Raw genomic sequence first — 17113 nt, 5'->3', positions numbered from 1 at the left:
AAATTCTGGGATGTATTAAGACAAGCATTGAATCTAGATCAAGAGAGGTCATTATTCCGCTGTACTCTTCCCTGGTCAGACCACACCTGGAATACTGTGTACAGTTCTGGGCGCCTCAATTCAAGAAAGACATCGATATATTGGAGCAAGTCCAGAGAAGAGCAACCAAAATGGTGGAAGGTCTGCAAACCATGTCCTATGAGGAGCGGCTAAAAGAACTGGGATTGTTTAGTTTGCAGAAGAGAAGGCTGAGGGGAGATTTAATAGCAGTCTACAAATATCTGAAAGGTAGTCACAGTGCAGAGGGATCTACGCTATTCTCATTAGCACAAGGAAGTACAAGAAGCAATGGGATGAAACTAAAGGGAAAGAGATACAGATTAGACATTAGGAAAAACTTTCTGACAGTGAGGGTAGTGAGAGAGTGGAATAGGCTGCCACGGGAGGTGGTGGGCGCTCCATCAATGGAAATCTTCAAGCGGAATCTGGATAAACATATAGCTGGGATGATTTAGGAAAACCTGCACTCGCAGGGGGTTGGACCCGATGGCCCTTGAGGTCCCTTCCAACTCTACCATAAGAAAATAAGAAAAAAGAAAGAAACCACAATTGCTATTTCAGGGAGATGACCTTGACTTGTGTCCTCCTCTTATTGCATCCTTATTGTATTATTCCTACAATATGATAGCTTGTGGTTGTTTTCCTATTGACACATTTTTGGCGAGCCAAGATTTGTGTCCAAAAAAAAATAATCATGCATTATGTGAGTTCACTATATCTCAGATGTTGGGACCATTGTTGGTGTAGGATAACTATTAGATCATAGCCCATTAACAATGACAAATTTTCGGAATCTGAAAGTGTGCAATTTTATTCACTGCCAACTACTTTGTGGGCATTGCAAAAGCGTTAGACTTGGTACAATGTGTTATTCTTCTATTTACCTAATTTTGTTCAGAGTGTCCAAAACACCATCCTAAAAGTACAGGGTGGCCATAAAATAACCTCAGGTGTTTGGAGTCGTGTGCATGCTGATCCAATGGGCGGAATTGCCTGAAAACTTGTATGTGTGCTAATCAAGGCATGGGGAAACGGACAGCATGAAAAAAAAATTTAATACCAAAACTCCCCACCAGGGGATAATGTGGCACTGTACAGTGAGCGCGCGGAGCAAAACCCGTCTGTCGATACTTGGAGATGTCCCATTTGGACCACCGACTAGCATGACTGTTCAATGTGGCTGCCATCATACATGGTGAGCATGGTCATCCCATGCAGAACGTGCTCGACGCTTGCGTGTAACATCTCTGGTGAGATGTTGCGCACTTCCATCGTGATGCGGTCTTTGAGGTCAGGCAGGGTTTCGACATTCTCCCGAATCTAAATGTACTTTGACCATGTTCTCGTGTTTTCATAAGCAATTCTGCAACGATCATACACAAATCACAGTTTTAGTACGCTAATATGGATGGTTTTATAAATGTATATATAATATATACATACAATAAATATTGTATATAGTAAGTAGTGTAAAACAGTTTGACACGTGGCTTTCATTTTGTTTTTCCCTAGGATGGTGAGAAGAAGGGTTTTATGAATAAACTCTATGCTATCCAGGAGGTCTGTGTCAGTGTCCAAAGTGTTCTAGATGAAGTGGCTTCCATTGGTGAAAGGATAAAAAAGTAAGTGTCTAATGTACATACTATTTTGTAAGGAAATTGTCATAGCCAGAAGACAGAGTTACCAGGGATGGAGCCTCAACGATTGTCTGGTCTTTTCTTTGGACAAGCCTGAAGGGGTAAGGACTTAGTCAAAGGGGTGTCACCAGATTAGTCTCCAATAGTAAAAGCTGATGACTTACAGATAAGGATTTCTAAATCAATAAAAGTATAGATTTACAATATCAAAGTCAAGGCTTTCAGAGACTTGACTGTAGTCTCTGTGTATTGCATCATTACAGTCTTCTTGTGCCCCCACGACACTGTGGCAGGGGATTGAAACGCGTTGCGTTAAAATGTCTTGTGAAATGGAAATGTTTCTTGCTTAGGGGACAAGAGAATTACATACCCATGAACCTGTAGTATATGGTTAATGGCTATGGATAACTAACCACAGTTATCTTATGTGATAGGCCGGTATGAAGGTCTCTCGCTATCACAGCAGAACACCCAAGTGCTCTAAAGCTAATAAATTGAAATAACAATAAATCTGTGAACTGCAGCTTGTTTCCAGCTAGCAACAAACAGCTAAAATAGTATATATTACAAAAACATCTTAGATTTTACTATTGGTCATAATGGTGTTTGACAATCTTATCTTGCCGGTTTTAACCCTTGGTAGATTATATTATTAATTCATGCCTTATGCTAACATAATGTATAACAATTCCCATTCTCCACTGGTTATTGTATATGGCCACAGCACAACATATGTTAATAGACTGGATGAAAGGCATAGATTTATACACATATACATTAGCTTATGTATGAAGACATGATAGAATGATACTATTCATGATGAAGAGCTTGACGGTCAATATTCCCAGTTAAGTGCATTATTTCTAGTAAGTGAGTTATTGGGTATTGAGCTGTGATTAATAGGTGCCATTGTCTGTAATGTTGTTGAGATACAATTTATTTGGCACCATTTATCTCGTGTGCACATCCGGGAGGAGGGAATGAAGAGTAATATGCCTACATGTCTCAGTTAGACATCCGCACTTTATTTGTTATGTCTTTTATTAGATATATGAGAGGATTAGCCATGTGACTCATGCAATTTTTTTTCCATGCAGCACATTCAACTGGACGGTCCCATTCTTAACCTGGCTGGCAATTATCGCCCTTTGTCTGCTTACAGCAGTGCTATATTTTATCCCGCTCAGATACATCGTCCTTCTGTGGGGTAGGTAACAGATTGGTAGAGCTATTGATGCTGCTCAGTGATAAGTGTTTTTTAAGAGGATGAGTTATAGGGTCAGTGGCTGAAATGTCTATGGTAGAAGAAAAAAGGACAAAAAAAACACAACCACGCTCTACCAATTTTGGGAAATCTGGCCAACATGCTAAACCATTGCATACTGCCTGCTGTTTAATGTTTGGCCCTCCAAACATAATGTATATGTCTGTTGTCTATATTTATTATATTATTTATTTATATAGCACCAACATATTCTGCAGGGCTGTACAGAGACACAAGGCAACACAGTTAACCACTGAGCCACTGTGATGTCTATTTATTTAAGTACCTGTCTGTCTATTTAGTGTTACCCAATCTAATCCTGTTTTCCTGTGGCTTGTGAATTTTTATAAACAACATATAAATGGTAAATGCAAAGTAAATAATTAAATTATAATTAAATAAATATAAGGCTCCTCTGTTCATACATGTATCGAAAGTTTTGTTATCTCACAGATTGTGTTAAAAATCACAGATGTGTGCCAGACATTATAAGGCCTGGTTCACATTTGCGTTCGGTATTCTGTTTCTGGAGTCCACTTGGGGACTCCCTGAATGGAAAACTGAACGCATTGACAAGCAGTGAGCTTATGAAACCACATGGACCCCATAGACTATAATGGGGTCTGTGTGTTTTCCGCGAGGTGTCCACATGGAACATGTGGAGAGAAAAGTACTTTGTGATCTACTTTCCTCTCTCTGCTTGACTCGTGTAAAACACTGTGCCGGAAAACACACAGATCCCATTATAGTCTATGGGGTCTGTGTGCTTTCATTGCTCACCGCTTGTCAATGCGTTTAGTATTGCATGCAGGCTCCCCGAATGGAATACCGAACGCAGATGTGAACCAGACTACCCTACAGACTCAATTATAGTCAATGGGGTCCATCATGATCTGTCCACCATATGCATCCATCCACATTCAGATTTTAGCTTTTCTGTTACTGTAACTAAACAGAGGAAATTAAAATTTCAGTGTGAGATGTGAACACAGGGTAAAGTCATAGAAGGATAGATTTATATAATTATTTCCCATTGATAATATAGCACCAACATTCTTTATTCCACTAAGATGATCATCATTCAGTCCCCCAATGGGTCTCACTATCTAATTCCCCTGTCTCAGATGCACAAACCATAGGGTCAGGTAACCTGTTGGTAGGAGACCAGGGTAACAGAAGGAAGTTACTCAAATACATCCACTACATACAAACTCCATAGAGATGTCTGTGGTCAATATCCATTCCAGGATCCTAGTGCTGCAAGGCAGCATTACTAACCACTAAGCCACTGTGCCACTAGATAGATAGATAGATAGATAGATAGATAGATAGATAGATAGATAGAATAATACCACTATGCCACCACTAATAGAAGAGTTGGATTATGTTTGAGGTCACTGGCACATACAAGAATATCACAGAAAAAACATGTATTGTAACATGGGGGACTGTTGTATCAGAGCTCCCATATCCTACAGGTCCTACTGTAGACCTTGTAACTATATGAGGTCCTTTATGTTAGGACAGTAGGTCAGATGTTTTGTGGTAGAGGTATCTGTATAAACTTAATATTGGTGTTGATGAACATTTGGCTCTTCCACAGTTTATTAAGTGTTGCTGAGAAGAGTTTATGTGTTGCTGTGTTCCTCATGGAGCAGTTCTACTTAATGGTGTTTTGCGGTAGCGAGTACAATATAATGTACGACATGCCACGCCAGCACTAAAGAGATTGAAGCGTAATGTTGGCTCCCTTCACATATTACATACAAAGGTCTTCACAGAGATCTCCCAGACGACTGCTCTTCTGCCAAAACACAGAAAGCAGGGCCAACATATCCAATTCTGCTGCATGATGGCATGACAAATATAGTTTGGGTTTAATATCCAGTTATTGGAAGTATAATTATGTTCCACATTGCGGCTATATTACACTTACTATGGAAAGTAAAATTTATTACCGCAAGTCGTCTTTAATGTATACAGAGAACTTTTCTCATTATCTTTGCTAATTGTATATATTGTCCTCCTGAAATAAGACAGAAGTAGCATTTAAAGCAATTTTAACAATTTTAAAGAGGAACATCAGGGAAAATGAGAGTTTCTTAGTGTAGCCATTTATTAGCCAGAGGAGGTAAAATTAGACAGGGTGATCTGGGATGAAAAGTGCCAGAGTTTCTTATTAATAGAAATATTTTGGTTTTCTGAGGTTACATTTCCATTTTTCACTGGTCACACAATAAGCTGACATGTCCTGGGTTCTGCAGCTCACTTGTCAGCTTTGCTGCATAGACTGGGCTGTGAACTTAATGACAGCTCTATTGTAATGCCGGAGACACTGCTAAGGGTTTGTGTTTCTCCCTTGTCACCCCCTGGTCTCTGGAGGGGGTATTTTTAGTATCCTAGTATATATTTACCACCAGTCCCTCCAATTGTGCCTATTTCTGGAGATATTGGAAGCATAAAAGTGCTTGTAAGAACGTACTGCCGGCAATGGTATATACAGTATGGGAATGCCACAGGCAGAATGTGAATTACAATGATAATTCTAGCATAGTCTTATTCTGGGTTCTCGCTCTATAATGTCTACTGACTGCACCATAACCTGAATTCTATCTTTATGTATTTAAGCTGTGTCTTCTTGTTCTCTACAACTTTAGGAATTAATAAGTTTACAAAGAAAATTCGCAGTCCCTATATGATTGACAATAATGAGCTTCTCGACTTCCTCTCCAGAGTTCCCTCTGATGTTCAGCTGGTGAGTACATAGAGTCTGGACAAAACCCTTCTCCCTACCTTACAATAATGTCTCTGCTCCTGAAGTGTCAGGGGTCAATGGATTTGTATTAAGGAAACCTATGAAGGGAAGATGGAAAATGGAAAATTATATTTCCTGACAAATATATAATGTGTGCAGATGCCAGCGACCATCCTCCCAGCAGTCCCAATGAATAGAGCAGCAATGTGTATGCTCATCCTGGCGCTCCATGTAGGCAAAGGAACAGGTTCCTCATTCTCATGACTGGTGGGGGTGACAGCAGTCGAAACCCCGCGAATCAGACTTGTTTAGTTTTTCTCAAATTAAGGACTCTAATTTCCAAACCAATTCAATATCGAGACATACTAGCAAAGCCAATGAAGTGAGAAGTACAGGGGGAACTCCTAGCTAAGTTTTTGCACCAGGGCCCATAAGCCATAAGGTACACTCTTCCCCATCCCTTCATTCAAACATAACTTGAGGGGGTGCAGAGGGTGCAGTTGCATCAGGGCTCAGGAGTATTAGGGGGCCCATAATCACTGGCATCAGTATTAAGATTGCAGCTTCCATCTGGCCCAAAAGCCAAGGAGACCCACAGATTACCCCTAACCACACTAAGGATGATTAAACTCCTCAGCACCCGTAACCATCACTATCAAGAATTCACTGTAGGGATGAGGTAGGGGGCCCGGACAAAAGCTTGCACAAGAGCCCACAAGACTTTAGTTATCTTTCCTAATTGAATATATTGTCCTACTGAAATAAGACACTTTGTGTACTACCATATAAACCTATCAGAAATCCCAATGTCATGAAACAACAGAAGGCATTTCACTGCTTCTAGTCCTAGATGTGAATATACCTTAGCTTATATGGGCTTTATTGTACTACTAGCATATTCTGTATAGTATGAGGTTCCTTACATGTTATGTTTTTCGTTACTTTGTACAAATTGTATAGAGACACTGAACTTATACGAAGCTATTTATTTTGGTACGGCGCTGATCTTTGTTATTTTTTCAGTTGCTGCTTTTCCATTGGGAAGATTATGGCAAACAGCCCAGAGCCCTCTCACAGCTACAGCTTAAAATGATGGGTCTCCCTGCTTAACCTGCTAATTTATAGTTGACAAACTGAGTAATGCAGGGTGTCTATAGCCAACAGGTTGTGATATACACCTACCTTACATGCTGACATATTGTATGACATCCATTATATGTCAAAGCTTAAGTACTCAAGGCATAGTTAAAGCAGTCTATACAATATATCACGTTTGTCATGTTAATGTCTAATTAATTAATTAATTAATTAAGTAATGATATCATTGCTGTAACAACATCACACACAGTTATGTATAGTACAGAGCTCTGTACTGATGGGGCAAGAAACCTGAAACAGTTGGGTGCCTAGTTTGGCTAATATTCCTAGTCATATTATAAGGCTATTTTATGGGTTGGACATTACTTTAAGGGTAGCTATCTACGGGGGTTGGGAGGTAATTTGAACACCTAATATAAAGCCATTGAATTGTTACTAAATTTTCATCAAGCTTTGTATAAGTCAGTTAGAAACTTTGTAATATATCTGCAAATAATGCCTCTTTCTTTTCAGGCTATTTCCCTACTCTGCTCCCTCTGTTAGCCTGACTTTCACTCTGAAAATTGTGCTTTATCCATATAGATACTCAGATTACAAATGTCTATAAAAGTCTGTGGAAAGGGGATCAGAGGCAGATAGAGTTAGAATCTGAAAAATTGGCTTTGTATGATGCTGTAACTAAATAGGAACTTTCTGCCACATCCAAAGTACTTTACTCACATCAGTATACAGTAGGTCAGTACTTTGCACAGATATATGTCCTGAGGCTGTCCTGAGTCAGAGAGAGCATCAAGGAACATATCCCCCTCTACTCACTGCATGAAGTATATGGCAGCTAGTCTCCAATACCAACACAGGGAAACCTGCAAACTATAGATAGAGCCTGCAAAGAGAAAAAGTGCTAGACATGGCAGAATGCAAGTCATGTCATGGCTAGAGATTGTATTCTATTTATACTGTAGGTTATAGGTCTTGGTCCATAACCTTTAGTGCCTGGGGACTTTGATCCGTTAGTTATCCTCTGGCAGAAAGTGACTTGGCTCCAATATCCACTTGGAAATTACTGTAGGTGAGCCTACGGGAGCCACTAGATCACTCAGTCTGTTATTCGTTGGTGAAAACTGAGTTAAATAAATAACTTTTTTATGTTTCTTACCAAATTTCTGGCATAGAGCCTGTCTTATTGAACATTAAACCTGAAAACCCCAATGTCCTCAATATACCACCTCCTGTACTAGAAAAAATCTAGTAGTCACGTTAGGTTACTTTTTTTATTTTACCGTACATTGTTATGGGAGAGAGCTTTGTCCAAATCCATGTTGTGTTTCCTGGCACATTTATCTCATTTCTGCTACAACGTCTCCCTTCATATCTTTCCATCTCAATCCCAGCTGTAGACGTAATTCTGTTCTCAGGCTGATAAAAATGCCATATTCTTTCTATTAATAGGATGCATCCACTGACCAGATTTGTCTCTGAATTTGTGTGTTTGAACAGGTGCAATATCGTGAACTAAAACCAGACCCCAGTCACAGCCCCAGCAAAAGGAAGAAAAATAATCTTGGTTAGCTAATGCTACGCATGAAGAAGAAAGGCATCTGCTGAAAAAGGGAAGCCCTACGGCCTCACACGCATTCTCATTGTTTATGTTACCTTATACTGTATTTTTTATCATGATTGAGACAATTTGTATATATTGTATAAAGGCGGATACCATTGTACTATACTAATTTGATATAAACTTTGGAGTTCATGTCTTGCTGTGTGAATGCTCTGCCCAGGTCTGTAGTGTGACGCTCTAAATGAAGCAACATTCAGGTTAATGTAGATATTGTCTTCTGTTAGTACATGGCTGAGATAGGCATTTAAAGGCTGCACACTATATGCATATGCTTTAGCCAAAAAAAAGCTATATTTATTATACAGAGCTACTCTGGATTTTGAAAGAATTATATGCACTTTTGGATTCAGTGCCTAGTGGTTCCCTAGTTTTGGTGTGTTAGCTCGGCTTGTGTGGGCTACTATAATATATAAAGCTATGGTGTGATACATTCTGTGATTTGTCCCTGAAGCTCCTCAGTTGCTTATGACTATCACACATAGGGCCACCCTCTTCTAGCCATTTAACAAAATAGGAGAGAAATCTTATTTTTGCACAGAAAAATTTATATGTATAAGAGAGAACGTAGACCACGCAGAATGTTTGGTAGAAAACAAGTCAAAAATTCAGCCACTGAACCTTAAATAAACTAGTCGGGTGATATCTGCCGGTGATTTTTAGGTGCAATAGTAGATGGTGGGAGAAAAGCTGAGCTCTGTGATATGTAGGTTTATATGATTTGGAGCAAGATTTTTAAATGTAGATAGGACTCCTTGGATAGACACTGAGAGACTTGTAGACCTCGCCCACACACAGTGATTGACAGCTTTCCTATCAATGTGTGTAGAGAGAAGGCTGTCAATCAGCCTGTGCATCCTTGACTCTAAGGGTAAGTTCACACAGAGTTTTTTTATCACGATTTTGAGGCCATATCCGCCTCAAAATCCTGACCAAAAAGATGGCTCCCATTGAAATCAATGGGAGCCGGTCAGTTCTTTTTTCCTGGGAGTCGTTTGTTCCGGCTCCCGGAAAAAAGAGGCGACATGCTCATTCTTTCAGGCGGATTTGCCTCACGACATCCACCTGAAGACACTCCCTCCCAACTAGGTCCATTCATTTGGGCTTAATCCGGAGCGGAGTGAGCGACTGGATGCCGATGCACTGCATCAGCATCCAATCGCAGCTACCCATATTTTGGTCCGGAACCTGAGGCGGCCTCTGTCTCAGGCTCTGGACCAATATACCCCGTTTGAACTTACCCTAAGGCCCTTTACAGATGACCATGGTGTGGGTCAGTGTGTTATCTGTGTATTTCACGGATAGCACACTTACCCATTCTTTTCTAAGGCCCATACACACAACAGTCTGGGCCATAAGCATGGGCCTATTTTGCGAGCTGTACTTCGTGGCTCCTATATAAATAAAGGAGCCACAGAAGCACGGCCCATGCATGGGCAGCACACAGGGAACATCCCTGTGCCCCCCATGTGCAGCCCGTGCTTTTAATTCACGACACGGTCATATTACTGTCCCTCCTAGGAGTCCTGTCCCGAGTTAATCTGCTTCAGTTGTATTAACCTGTATTTCATAGGGTGTATCTGCTCTCCCTATGTCATAGTTTGCTCTCAGATAGGGAACAGGCATAGAAATCACCGGACTTTTAAAGTGAATCTCCTATTTAAACACCATTGTAAAGTTTATATCTAGATACAGTCTACTGTACATAAACATTGCAAATACATTGATTTATTACATAGATAAAGTCTTATGGACCATTCATAGCTGCAGACAGAATTCTGTAGAACCTGAACTACACTCTCTAATATTCCGGGCAGCTTCAATGCTGGTACACAGGGGTAGAACATGAAGCTCCTGGCCCCAATGTAAAATTTGTAAGAAGGGCTCCCAGGTGGTGTCTTCTTATGTTACAGAGAGAACTTTGGGCCCCTTTAGGCCCCAGGGCATGGTAGGGATAGCTACTTTTGCACCCTGTATAGCTACGTCTTGCTTGTACAGAGTTTGTAATAGTTTCTTAAAAAGTATAGTCTTGATACAAAGCACTGATATTATGTACTGCCAAATGATAACAATATGCACAGACCCTATTGCTGTTATATTGGTTCCCTATCACTAATATGGAGGTTGGGAAAGTTTTGTACTGCCATATGGTGACTTCATAAGGCACTTTATTCCCTTTTTACATCATTTGGACGCTGTAATGCGACATGTTTTTTTATCATTAATTCCTATGGAAACATGGAGATACAGTTTAGGCCTACAGCAGGTTATTGGCCAGTATTATGGATCCATACAAGACAGATCTGTCATAAGGCAATGCATATAGGTCTTTGGGAAAATAAACTTGCAGATGGCATAGGTGAAGTGGTTTTGTCTGGTCCCCATGGAAGGTAGAAGAATTGTGAATGCAGCTCTGGATACATGTTACAGTTCAGGATAAATATAGACTAGTCCAATGGATTTGCAAAGTCCTAATTTATTTCTAGATCTATATATACTGTGCATTGAAATGATTTATTAGATGCTCCACCATCACTGTAATAACACAGGCTCCAATGGGAATAGCATGGCCCAACGATTCACTATGGTCAACACAATACAAACCTAACAATGCCTGAGTGAGTTAAAACAGAATGGTTATATGGACAGATGCCTGGCAAGCACTGGAGTTGTCATGCAACTTTTAGCTACCAACCAGTTTGCCTCCGATTACTAAAGTCAGAGTTTTATAGAAACTTAGGGTTACTATTCTGAATATGCATCACCTTGAATGTATAATGGAATAATTGTTCTTTACATTGATAGACCTTTCCCATGGTTAGGATATACTGTCACTTATGACCTTTGTGTGTTTGACCTCACCAATCCTAAGAATGAAGGCGATGTAGTGCAGATATTGAGTTACTTCCCTGCACAGGTGGGCTCCAGGCCATCCCATGCGTTTCAATGGTTCAGTACTGCAATTCCCTGAACAATGGGTTGCTGGGAACTGATAGTAACATTGACAATAAAGAGAAAAAAAATGGTCTCCTATGGGCTATACGCTATGTCGTGCATATAACATGTGCATATGCTGGATCAGTGGTTGGACGAAACAGACAGCACATGATCAGCACGTGATCAGTTTAGGTTTCCAATCACGGGCGACATCCTATTGGAGCACGTGAATGTCCTGTTTCTACTCCTCAATGACAGATGGCATTCGTAGACGGGTTAAAACGCCCGATCTACAATTGGGTATCATGGCAATTAATGGATTAAGCCTGCACCGTAAAGCACACAGGAATGGGACCTTTTTGCTTATGGCCACATACATGGAATTGTGATAATTCAGTGTATTGTATTGTATGTAATGAGTAAGGGAGCCTTCACATGGAGTTTACGCTCCACTCATTCTGAACATAAACTCATTCAGAGTGAGCGGCGTAAAAAACAGATCCCATTGATTTCTATGGGTGCCGGCATACAAGCGCTCCCCATTGCAATCAAGGGGAGGCTTTTTTTACCTATTGCTTTCAATGTGATACGTGCATATGCCAGCACCCATTGAAGTCAATGGGATCTGTTTTTTACGCCGCTCACTCTGAACGAGTTTATGTTCAGAATGAGCGGAGCGTAAACTCCGTGTGAAGGCACGGCTAATACACTGGAAATGTATACCCCTCTGTGTGCATGGGGCATTCATTATAACACAAGAAATAAATTGGATGGATGGATGGATGAATAGATAGATAGATATGATTTTGGGACAAATTAAAAATACAGGATAAAAATATCCTGTGAATTTTTTTCACTTGGAACATCCCCATAGTGAATGAGTAATTTCTGTACTATATCTATGTCCTCGAGCTGAGCAGACAGCCCGTTTAATTTATACTCAGAGAACCCCTTCAATACAAGAATGCACTTTTTGGAATACCCCTTGATGAAAATCTATATATTTACAATTTGTTTGCACTGAGTTATCCGAAAATTGCAAATACCCATATGTGATGTGTGAATGAACGAGCCTATTGCAGCTCCTCTACCTCTACAGTGAGCCAGAAAATAAGTGGCCCGTGTACTCTCGCTCCCTTTCATGTAATTACTAATGCACCGGGTAAAGACTTTCCTTGTAAACAGTTGCCAAAGTTCAGCTTTATGTTTATGTACATTAATAATTATTTTGTAATGATAATATAATAAATGTTTAAGGATGGCCATAACGTTCAGTAATGCACGTGAGGTAAGGAGGGATTCTGCACAAAAAGGGAATTTTCTTTTGTAATATATTACTGTAATTAGACATTTTCTCTACTTTTTATTACTCTTTGTAGCTTAATTGCAAATGTTTAATATTGCAGATTACTACGTGATGTGCCTGCGTCCCTGTCCACTGCACTATCATAATTGTACTGGCCACTAATAGAATATTTAGAAGGAGATGTGAAAGCACCTTATTTAATAAATATAAACCCCAAAATACTTAAATATAAAATCAAGAGGTAGGGGCGGTATTGTAGTAAAAATACAAATAACTGCCATAAAGCTAAAACTGGGAACAATAAGCTGTCACCGAGTCCAAAATGCTATATGACATACCTGAGTTGGTTGGCACCGTGCCCCGAACCAATGTGGTGCTTTCTATTTCATTAAGCCCAACTCATTTGTTCATAAGATATTGCCCCTGGAAGTTTAGGTGCAAATTAGCTGTTCTCCAAGTGGGCAGTAACCTCTTTATTATTTCTTAGAAAGTTAACTATTCTACCCACTTGGAGAGCTAGAACTTCTGAATAGGTAGCTGCAAGAAAAAAAAATGAAGAAAATTGATTGTATGTTTTTAGCATTTTGTACAGGGTGACAGTACTTTATTAAAAGTATATTCTTATTAAAAAAAAATACTGTACATTATTGGCATTGGTGAAATATTAGAAAAGACACTAGGAAATGGCCAAAACAGCATTACCAGTAAAGGCAGTGTTGATGGTTGACTGGTAAAATTGTCATAGAGTGGTCCGATATACATAATGTATTATAGTTATAAATAGGAAAAGCTATAGATTACATACAGTAGCTGAGCAATATAAAGCAGATTTCTGAGATATTCAAAAAGTTGCCGATCACCAAGAAGTGCGATAAAATAAGAAGTGAAGCTCTGCTCCCCGGTCTCATCCCCCGACCCAATCCTCCCTACTGGACTTCACTTAGGGACAGCATTGATGGGCCATTATACCCTATGTCACTGCTGCTGCTGCCAATCATTGGTTTTTAGTGATAAATGTCACATAACCAATGCAGCCAATGGTTGGCTGAAGCATTCATCTGGAGTATACATATACATCAACCCTGTAGCCAGTGGGGAGGACCATAGTGGAGGAGCTGGAAGCAGCAGCACATCACACTTGTGACTTCATAATTCCTGGCAATGGTCAACTTTTTGAATTTTTGTCTTCAACTACAGACATAATGAATCATCATGTAACTTGCTCTGTATATGCATGTGCAGTTTATTTTTATCATGTAAATTTAGGATAATTAAAAGCATAAAAAAATCTTTGGTTAAAGTTGGAACAAACTTAATAATAATAGCCTTACTACACGAGTATAGCATTTTTAGTATGCTGTTTTTTATATTTACTATCAGTGGTGTAGCTTGATGCTAATAATCCCCAATGTAGAATCTATATCTGGTCCTATCACATAATCCCAAGTGCCCAAGTGTTACTAGCTGCCATATTTGAGGACATTATACAGATACAGTTTTATGTGCAGCATGACGACATCGGTGTGCAAATTTTATGATGTGTCGTAGCACCATCCACCCTGCATAGCTCTGCTCTTTTTTATGCTTAATATAAGCCTCTATCTGTTTGGTATAGAAAGCTGGATTGCAATTTCCGCTTATTCAACCATTGAACTACAAAATCATTTAATGGACCTAGCTATAAAGTCCCGGTGCTCACAGGATACTCAGCCTTATATCTCTATAGGACAGTGGTCTCTTATCTGTTACAAAATTAGAACTCCTAGCTTACCTGGACAGCATGTATAGATATAGTAGGCACAGAACAAATATTCACTTAGACGCAGAGGTCTAAGCCAGCCCAGGACAGGACTACTCAGTTTTGTTTTCAGAGTGGCCTGTCTTGGGGTAGATTAGAGAAATAAAAAAATGTCAAATTGATGCCCCTCCGAAAGTGCCGCCTCTCCTTGCCTCATTAGTGGTGCGCCCCTGCATCCATACAATGAAATATGAACAATAGGCTGCGCTACACAATATCGGAGGTCTCTTCTATAACACCATAGGGTACCGCACTGTATTGTTTTTTTCAACAATGCTACTTCTGCCCATGAACGCTAGGTGTTAGAATTTTGGAACAGCTGGAAATCCAGAGATCTATAGACCACTGTTCTTGGAGACGTTTGCTGGCGTCATATCTTACATAGTTTGACACCAGAAAACTGATTCCATGTCTCAACATGACATTGTTGTTGTTACCCCATGTGCCACCATATTGTGTCCAGTAAGCAACGCTTCTAGAGGAGAATGCCTCCATAATATAGCATGTGATGTATTACATTAGGTCACAATTGATTTTGTTAAAAAAAACAAAAAAACTTCCATATAACTCTGTATGAAATCAGAGGCACATGGAGACATAGTATCGGCCATAGATGTTTATGGTGATATATTACAGATTGGGTAGTATAGCCATGTGCATGAGCTCTAAATACCACGTTGCCGTTATGGAACACTTTTAGAACAGAGTATAATATGACCAAATGACAAATATGATTTTTCTTGTAATAAATGTTATTTTTCAGTCTTTTTGATAACTGCCATTTCCAATAACCATTAGATTATTCTAGAATTGTTCACCAAAGATCACATCACCACCAGAAGTTTACATGTGGGGTATATTGAGTTTTAACAGAAGCAGCACATTTATATAAAAAAAAATGGATGTAAATGGAAAAGTTTCTGAAGTTCTGGACGACTCCAACCATTTACTAGCTCCAAGCTTACTGTCCAATATGCCGCATGTCCCTTTGATGTCAAATATGTCTTTGTGTGTTAACTCTTTCATAGTATTAATATTAATCAATAATTTACAAGAAATAGGTTTTTAAAAGAATTTGAGGTTCATTAAAGGACTTATTTTACAATTGTGTTCATAATAATATTGTAATAAAATGATATTAACCAGATGCTTGCCTTGTTGCCTGCACTGTAACCTATTTATTTTCCATAGTGACCCTCTACACATTTTTACCCTCTGAGAGCAGGGGATACTATTACTAAGCCATATCCTTCCGAGCCTTATAGATGTGCTATCCATAGTTCCAGGGCTCAGGCCTCTGATCTCTAACCTGTGAAGTCATAATTGGTGAGCCAGAATGGTTCTGTATGCGAATTGAGATTCACGGGAGAATGTAGACTGGCCTAACTCTGGATTTGTGTACAATACGGCAGATGTGCCCATCACCGTTATATTTTGCAGTAGACTGGCTTGAAAGGCTTGCTTCCTAGAAATTGTATTCACTTGTTGCTTGTCTAATAAAATAAATGCAATAAACTCAATAATCTGATGTTATTATTTTTGCAATATACCTGCAAGTTAAAAAATTGAGTTTCTATTTTAAATCCTTTCTATCCTGGGTCATTATTTTTCTTGTGTTCTTATTGCTTCTCCTCTGCCCCCTCTCACTATAGCTTTAGTAGGATCCCTTGTTTCAACATTAACATTTGTGGCTGTTGCATGTTATCTCCATTTTTTATTATCTGCTTTTGTTTTTTATAAAACGTGTTAGATTGGAACAAGACATCCAATGGTTAATTTGTATAAAATGTTATTTATATACACCCAGTATACTGAATATCAGAAGAATAGTAGAGATGAGCGAATAGTATTCGACGAATAGTTTAGAATACCTCCGCTCCCATAGGAATGCATGTAAGTGGCCGAACAGCAGGGGGTTAGGCGCCAGCCGCTATCACACATTCCTATGGGAGCAAAGTATTCGAATATAGTATTAGCTCAACACTACAGAATAGTTATTTTTGTTAAGTTATATTGTGGGGGATAGAGATGAGCGAGTAGTATTCGATCAAATACCTCGCTCCCATAGGAATGTGTGTAGGCGACCAAACACCAAGGGGTTAAGTGCAGTGAATATTCAATGCACTTAACCCCTTGGTGTTTGGCCGCTTACATGCATTCCTATGGGAGCGAGGTATTCGATCAAATACTACTCACTCATCTCTAGTGGGGGACTTTCTTATATCACCAGGAAGGGTAATGCTTTGTCCCCATTGACAGCACAGGAAATATTGTAACCTAGATAGAGGAAGAATGGTAGTCTGAACACGTTCAAAGGAAAAAGGTTCAGATGTAGTCATACTGTATGTGACAGTATAAAATCTACCCCCAACTATAGGCACTTACCCCATATCCAGTGGAGAGAGGATAAGTGTCTGATCCCTTGTGGCCTCACCTCTGAGTCTCTCAGCAATCACAAGAAGAAGGACCTAAAATTTCCCCACACATGTGCCCACCATGGCATTCACATTCTTGCAGTCACATGAAAGTTAATGCAGCGGTGGCCAGACATGCACACCACTGCTCCATTCACATGAACCATTTAGGGGAAGTTGCGGGCTCCTGATCTCAAGATTATTTGCTGTCCAACTGGTTGTACCC

General features: G+C 39.6%; 1 protein-coding gene across 5 annotated transcripts in view; it reads left to right on the top strand.

The window, feature by feature from the left end:
* MCTP1 (multiple C2 and transmembrane domain containing 1) overlaps window positions 1-15996 on the top strand; it is a 625729-nt gene extending 609733 nt beyond the window's left edge. For all 5 annotated transcript variants that reach the window (XM_075271852.1, XM_075271845.1, XM_075271861.1 and 2 more), the window contains 4 exons: window positions 1573-1682; window positions 2795-2904; window positions 5619-5716; window positions 8312-15996. In XM_075271852.1, coding sequence (XP_075127953.1) covers window positions 1573-1682; window positions 2795-2904; window positions 5619-5716; window positions 8312-8383 — 390 coding nt within the window. In that variant the 3' untranslated portion in view covers window positions 8384-15996. The remainder of the gene's footprint in view (window positions 1-1572; window positions 1683-2794; window positions 2905-5618; window positions 5717-8311) is intronic.
* The last annotated feature ends 1117 nt before the right edge of the window (window positions 15997-17113 follow it).

The sequence above is a fragment of the Leptodactylus fuscus genome, chromosome 1 (assembly GCF_031893055.1).
Source record: "Leptodactylus fuscus isolate aLepFus1 chromosome 1, aLepFus1.hap2, whole genome shotgun sequence".
NCBI classification, from domain to species: domain Eukaryota; kingdom Metazoa; phylum Chordata; class Amphibia; order Anura; family Leptodactylidae; genus Leptodactylus; species Leptodactylus fuscus.
The sequence above is the reverse complement of the archived record's forward strand: the minus strand, read 5'-3'. Positions and strand labels throughout refer to the sequence as shown.